General features: G+C 39.8%; 1 protein-coding gene across 1 annotated transcript in view; it reads right to left on the bottom strand.

The window, feature by feature from the left end:
* Positions 1-1,572: 1,572 nt before the first annotated feature.
* Positions 1,573-7,749, bottom strand: part of LOC311431815 (neural-cadherin-like) — a 39,926-nt gene continuing 33,749 nt past the window's right edge. Inside the window, exons 29-33 of the mRNA XM_084509707.1 lie at positions 6,898-7,162; positions 5,946-6,126; positions 4,292-4,545; positions 3,206-3,360; positions 1,573-2,791 (exon numbers count right to left, since the gene is read on the bottom strand). Coding sequence (XP_084365833.1) covers positions 2,390-2,791; positions 3,206-3,360; positions 4,292-4,545; positions 5,946-6,126; positions 6,898-7,162 — 1,257 coding nt within the window. The 3' untranslated portion in view covers positions 1,573-2,389. The remainder of the gene's footprint in view (positions 2,792-3,205; positions 3,361-4,291; positions 4,546-5,945; positions 6,127-6,897; positions 7,163-7,749) is intronic.

Here is a 7,749-nt window from a genome sequence, read left to right as displayed (position 1 = left end):
AGGATGATCAAAGCATTTGTGATTCAGAAACTGGCACACCTCCTTCTCCTGGAAGAATGCCTTGCTATGAGGTTAAAGTTGAACCTCAAGAGGTAAAGCAAAAACTTCACCATTTCTTCCGCTTGGCTTCAGTAAAAGAAATTTTATTAGTTCATATTGGAAGGTAAAACATAGAGTAACATGTCAGGGTAATTAAAGGTATTTTGGGTTTCTTGCCAAACAGATTTTAGCTCCAATACTTTGTAGTGCTCTACATATTCTTATTAGATGTTATCAGTTGAGAAGAAACATGCTGCCAAAGAGAATCAGGATTTATGGCAAAACAATTAGCCCTACCCCAAACATCCAAAGTGAAAATTACTTACCTAAATAAATTATTTTTATTTACTGTCTTAAATGAGGAGTAAAAACAAACAAAAAAAAAGGTGAATCTTCCTCCTGCCCAAGCACACCTTAACACTTTCTTTCCATAACGCAAAGAAACTAAGGCCTTGGTCCATGAACAAGGGCAGATTAAAGTCCAGTGACAGAAGCAGCTGCTTCTTTTCAGGAGTAGCTTTTATTGTTAAAAAATATAAAATAATTATTTAAAAAAAATATGCTAGTAAAATGTTCACATTTACATAGTCTGTGGCTATTTATGTCAGCTCTAAGCTACAACTAGCAGGCAGCTGTTTCCCATGTTTTTCAGACATCCCTGTTCCTAGGGTGTCAATGTCTGGGGAAGGATGAGAAGCAGGACGATGAATAGCAGAGGATTTTGACTGTTTCAGTCATATGGCTGAATTTCTCAAATATGTTACCAAGAAAGAAGAACGCAGGTTTTCAGTGAAGATATAGAATGAATATCTCTTCTGTCCCATTCATTGCCTCAAGTGACTGAGCTGTTTTTCCTTTCCTACAGGACTGCTGCTACTCATCTGCTCAACAGACACAACTTCTGCAGCAGGTGGAACAGCAAATGCTGCATCAGACTATTGCTCTGTATGGTACTTATACAGTCTCAGTCCAGAAAGCACTCTCAGTATATGGTGACTCTGCAGGGAGAAACACATAAAAGAGGTCTGCTGTATCATTCACACACACCTGCACACAGAATCACACCTTTGAGAACACCATTAGCTGTCCTGTTCCAAGCTCTTCACTTTCTAAATGTCACTTACAGTATGCTGCTGCTTCTTCCTTTTTTCTTTTTTAAACCTAAAATGAGACATCCACTATATTAAACTTTCTAACTAGACAGCAACCTGCCAGCCATAAACATTGCATTTTGCAGTAAGTGACCCCAGGGGACAGAAGAGATTTCTTCTTTCTCATCTATCATGACAACAGAAGTCCATTAAATGCCCTAACTACAGTGCAGTTTATCTTCTGTCATGTGTGCTACTTCATGTTTTCAGTTATTTGAGGGAAAAATCAACTACTGCTTCAACTTTCCTAAGTCAATGTTTAATTCATTCGTATGTAAAATGTTTGGTTTCAGAATATGGATTACAAAGTAATCCTCTGGGATCACAGTTAGCCTGTCTCAAGTATTACTTGTAAAAAAAACATTGTTTTTTTACAACAGCTTCTTGTCACACCTTTTATTAGTCCTCTTTTCCAGCTGCAGACCTTGAAGCAGGGTTCTATGTGGAAAGCAAAGTTGGAAATAAAAGTTTGCCGAGAAGAATTTTTTTGAAGTCTTACAACCATTTCTAAGAGTGTAAAATTCTTTAAACAAGTAAAGAGGCATTCAAAATTAGGATCTTTGCACTGCTTTCCCCTCTTTAGATTTAGTTAGAAAACAGAAAAACAGATTTTATTCAGAGACAAAATTCTCACATTTACAGGCTGGGCTGCATGTAATAGTGAATGAGAGTTGTGTGTCATATCACGAGAGATTACAGTTTAGAAGGATAAGAAAAAAGCTGACAAAAAAACAGAGAAAATTAAAATGTTTTATATTTAACATTTATTATTTCACCGTCTAAAATGAATGTAATTTAAAATAAAAATGCCCTACCTGTTGCTACCTGCCCGATACAAGTTATGTTAATACCAGGGAGAAAATAATTCAAATTCTTGCACCCAGGACAATTCTAGCAGCCCACTGTGGTCTACACAAACTAAAAGGAATATTATTATACTACATGTATTCTATAAAAATCCTACATTTCGATGTTTTCAAGAAAATTCATGATTGAAAAGTTTACACTTCTGCCATTAAATAATTTACACAGTGCTTATAAAAAGGACTGTTCAGATTATCACTTCTGGGAACAGTATTTCATACTCCTGTAATTGAAAACTTGCATCAAGTTACTTGATGTACCTTATGTATAAAAGGGGCATTTTTTAAAAGTAGTGTCCACATGTCATGGCAACACTTTGAGTTACTTAACTGCTGTTAAAAAAGTTCATTTGAGAGCTCACAGAGTTCTTTAAGTTTGTCAAACTTTGACCCCCACTCGTGGAGGCAATCATAATTTAGATCTTCGTCATCACTAATGGAGTCTAAGGAACTAAGGCTCCCTGCAAGAGAGCATTCTCCTTCGAGGCAGTAAAAATGAACAGTGTCAGCTGGGAAACTCTGTAGGTCATTGTCTGCATCACAGATGATTTGAGAAACATAGTCCTTGAAGTCTGGAACACTGTCAACAGCTGACGTTGCTTGTTTTTGATGTGCACATTTTGGTACTGAGTCTCTTTTTCGGCCAGTGGGCGTCCTGGAGTATGGAGAAGCTGCCCTCAAGGACAGGTGGGGAAGGTTACGGAGAGGTTTCTTCAGTTCATTTATATCGTAAGCAGTCTGGAAAACAAAAATGCAAATGTCAGAAAGAAACAACACGAGAGGAAACAGGTTCCCAAAAATGTTTTAAAACCAGTGCAACACAAGCCTGTATTCTGTGAGTTTTCTACAAACTGAAAAAAAGAGGAAAGTTCAGATACACTCTTTGAGATACGGCAGCCTCGAGCTAAATCAAGAATGCCGTGTTCAGAGCAGCCCTCTCAAAAGTGGCCACAAATAACCAGCATGAAAAGTATAGCTTGTGTTGAGATAGAAACCTCCAACTCAGAAAGCACTTCAGGTAAAAAAAAATAAAATAACAAAAAAGGCCAATTGGCTAAAGACAATAAAGAAAAAAAAAATAAATATAAGGCCTGGAAAAGGAAGAGGAGTAGAAAATAGGTGTGCAAAGACTGGATTGAGACTGCATCATACCTGGTCACGTTCTCCACCTCCTTCTTCGTTATAATTTAAGACATTTTCTCTAACATCCTCCCAGCTTTCACGCTCTTCAGGAATGTGGTAAATTCCTCCTTTCCGAAACCCTGAACTTCCCCACTGACTCCACACCGTGTAAGAGACCAAAAGAGCTGGAAGAAAAAAAATAGACATATTTGTTGTATGAAGTATGACAAAACACGATGCATGACAAACAAGCAGTTATGTGACTCCAGAGGTATTAAATCATCTCTTAATTTGACAAACAACTACCCATAAGAAAAGTGTAATTGTTAATATATAAACAGCTTATATTCAGGAAGGTAAAGAGTCATCTACGTATATTACATCATAAACTTCATTAAAAGGGTATTTTACTTACCTAAAGGAATCCATTTAAATAGAAGGCATTTTGGCCAGTCTCTGGCCTTTCACCAATCCTGAGTAAATAAGATACCCAAAGTAAGTAAAACACTGTTTTAATGAAGGTTACAAGTGTAATATAATCACTGGAGTCTTTACTATTCTAAGATGCAGATGAAGTTTTTCTTATTGATATAGGAAGCAGTTCTACAGCGAACTAAAATTTTGGCCAAGGTGTGCCTAAAAGTGCACACATTGTGAACATTTCTTTCTGCCTTGCACTCTTAAATAGGCTGGCTTTTGGGAGTGTAAATCCTCTAGAGAAGGATCTCTGCCTCCCTAATATGTGAGTAACACATGGCAGCTGTAGGCCCTAGTAAGGGTTTGGGGCAGGTGGGAATTTCAGATGGATAGGGCTGCACACATAGCTGGAAAATCCTTATTTGAGAAAGACTGAAAACAAGTGATTCTGGAAGAGTGAAGTCCTAAATTTGCTTGAAGTGACTTCAAGCAAGTAAACTGTAAATATGTGTTGATGCCTGTCTCTTAGCATCCTCAAATGAACTCCCAGTTAGTGACCTCCAGAAAAGGAGAAACACTAATCACAACATCTGAGGGTAAAGCAGACTTGATTCCAACAAAGAGCAAGGTACAAGATTAAAAAATAAAAATTAAAAAAAAAAATAGTAAAACAACAACAATGAATACTTGTTTTCCTACCTAGGAAGACAAGGAGACACATGCTGATTGCCAGAATAGAGCCGGAGCTGAGCCCAACAGGTCTTCCAGCCTTCACCTGGCTGATTTCACACCATCTTCCCTTGTAGCCTTCGGGGCACTGGCAGATGGTCTTGTCCTGGGACTGAGCCACACAGGTACCCCCATTCCTGCAGGTCCAGTGTCCGCAAGGTGATGAGGTACAGTGTCTGAGCCCAGTAAGGCTGTCAACCACCTCCACTTTCCCAGCTGGACACCTGGCCAAGAAAAGCACAAGGGATCTTTCAGGCAGGCGATGCACTTGGAGCTGCATGCTGCATTGTGCAAAGTTTGTTACTACTTTGTTAAAGGCAGCGATTACAGAATGCTCAGGCAAGCCACATGTTGACATTGAGAGCATCAAACAGATGCAAAATCTAACAGTGAGCTAGTGGACTCATGAAAATGTGAACATATATCCAGAAGATAAGCACAAGAGCTTCGTTCCTGCCTTAAAAAAGGGATTTATTAGCTTCTGAACCCTTTTTCTACAGAGGTCTTCAAAGCCCGTAGCAGGAAATGGATAGCTGAGATTAATGGGAAAAGGGCTAGTGAGTGCTTAGAATAAGCTTTGTGATGTTCATTTGGACCTTTGGGAAAGAGACAGTCATTGATCTGCTCAGAAGGACCCAGCTTGTCTTTCAGGACTCGGATCTGTAGAGAAAGTAATTTCTTCTGATGTGTAATTGGAGGCCACGCAGGAATACTGCGAGAAACACAGCTCTGCTCTCTGCACTCTGAAGAAAAAACACTCATGAATAGATAGAAGAGCCTTCATGTTGTGTTTTTTTTTTTTTTTTTTACAACAGCACTGAAGAAAGGAGTGTCCCAAGGCACACTTTGGACCATCTCACAGCCTCCTTCAGCAACACATTGCTAGGCCTCAGAAGCACAAATTTTGGCTGAATTGAAAGCATTCAAGTAGTACCTTCTCCTACTCACGCATGGTGTTTTGTTGTTGTCTGTTTTGTTTTCTGAGCATGAAATATAATGCTTGTATTTTGATTTGCATATTTTAATGTAATTTCTGAATATTTTCTTTACGAGTTGACTCTTTCCCAAGGAACTGACTGCATAGGATACCAGGCTGGTGGGCTTTGGTTCTGACCCTTGGCAGCCAATTTTAGAACTCAGTTTTGTGACAGTCTGGTTTTGAAAGTCCCATTGCTTCATACAATGTATGGCTAACTTCAGCTTCTTTACAAGACATATATATCATATATTCTCTCTATATAATCTCTCTCTATATAATGTATACAAAATATATATACGTTGTACTAATACAATGCATATTTTCACACAGACTAGCAGAAAACAAAGCTTTTGCAGTCCAGCTTTTATCAAAGGGCATTTCATTTCCATGCTGGCCTGTGTTTTTCTCACCATGGGAAAAAAAGTGGTAGAATAAGTAGGTTGGTCCCAGGTCAGACTTGCAGAAAAAGGCAAGTTTGGCCCACAGCAGGAGATGAGATGGAGAGCAGGAAATGTGTTTGGGATGCCCCCTCTGGTCAGAAGCAGCAGGGAGTTTCACTGTTAAAAGCAATTTGTCCAACCTAGAGTGGAAATAAAAGAGCTTCCCAACCACTCCTGGGTGAAAAAAAATGAAAGCTTAATGTACCGGCATTCGTATTTTCTCCACAGGTCTACGCAGAGGAAAGGGCTGTAACAGGGCTGGCTGCTGCAGGCACTGGAATGGCATCCCATCGTGACACCCTGCCGCCTCCGAATTAAGCCAAACTCTGTGCTCTTGCCTTCCACAAGAAGTGGCTGACCATTCAGCTGGACGTCACGCAAACAACCTGCATAAGGAAGGGGAGTACACATAGGAATACGTTGAGTTAGCAACTTCCCTACCTTCCTTGCCCCCAGCAGATACGCAGACCTTAAAGCATGCTGAAATATAGAAAAAAAAAAAAATGTAATGATCCTTAGATGACTTATCTGTTTTATTTTAGAAGAGCTATAGGACATGTGCCCATGTGCTCTACCCCCTCTGCAGATTGACAATACTTCTCCAGAACAGCTTGATTGTACCAACGTGACAATTTAACAGAGCTGTGCTATGGACCAGAACAGCTCCCCTAAATCAATCTAGACTTAAAATCTTAGGAGTGGAGCTGAATGAGAAGCAACACACTGGAAAAAGCTGTCTTCTATTCAGTCACAGTCTCAAAGTCCTAGCATCCCCACCCTAGGAAATGGAGACAGCACCATGGATCGTCTCCCAAGTCTTTCTTGTCTTTCCAGGACATGTCGTGTCTGTTCCTTAAACCCATCCAAGGGGAAAAGGGATTGAAGATCACAGCACAATTTCCCTGCTTCCAACATTTGACATGGGAAATGAAAATACAAAGTGCTACAGGAGATTTCACATCTTCACTAGGACCAGCTACAATGGTAAATGGAGAGATGAACACTAGCTCTGACTTCCCTAGTAGATGAAGTGGGGTTTCATGGGCACAGTAGTCTGCACGGGAGTTCTTGCTTGTGTTTTAGACTCTTCAGCACACTCAAAGATGGCACCTTTAGGTTGTAATTGCCTTCTTTTCAAAGTTCATCACATCACTTACCTTGGAAATCGCTCTCCGAATGACTGGGAAAGCGGTTTCCCAGCACAATGCTTGCCCAATCCATTTCAAACCATCTGTTTGTGCCCAAGACAGAGGTCACTTCTTGATCACCTCCACCGCTGTTAACACGCAGAGTAAATTCGTTGTTGTAGCGCTCCATGGTCAGCAGAACCCACTGGCCATTATTAATACGTAACGTCGTCATTCTCAGAGAGTGATTCTTGTCCCCCAAGCTGATGTTAACGCAAAAGAAACCCTCGTCCACCTAAAAGACAATAAAGACCTTTACTAACAGAAATGCACTCGTGTTATTGCATTGTCCTGTCTCAAACCAAATCAAACCAAAAAAAAACCAAAACCCACCAACACGGACCTGAGCTTTTAAAATTGAAATATCACTCTTGCTTTTAAGGGTGTGAAAAAGTCTTTATTCACAGATAAAAATTGCCAAAAAAATACTTCAGGTCCAGGAATAATCAGCTTCTTTCTTTACAGGCCACTCTGTCTTCTTACTCAGATGAACCTTTTTATCAGTCTTCTCCCTGGTGATACCCATCCCTGTCTTCCCAGCTGACTCTGCCCTTACAATTGTAATAATTAGCCTCTGCCTGGCTAATATAATCCAGACAGCTCTCTTTTTTTTTTTTTTTTTTTTTTTTTATTGCCAGAGACAGATAAAAGCAAAGGGAAAAGGCAAGCAGGACAAAACAATCTTCTGGCTGTGTTTTATTTTCACAACACAAATAAGAGCAGTTGCCCTCATGTGGTGAATTCTTGCTCTTTATTACGTTACAAATAGGTGTCCTTAACCAGAAACTGCATCTACGTCTCCCGTTGGGATACTCCATGACA

This window comes from Aythya ferina, assembly GCF_964211825.1.
Source record: "Aythya ferina genome assembly, chromosome: 2".
Classification (NCBI taxonomy): domain Eukaryota; kingdom Metazoa; phylum Chordata; class Aves; order Anseriformes; family Anatidae; genus Aythya; species Aythya ferina.
Note: the sequence above shows the minus strand (reverse complement) of the source record. Positions and strands in the feature narration are given on the sequence as shown.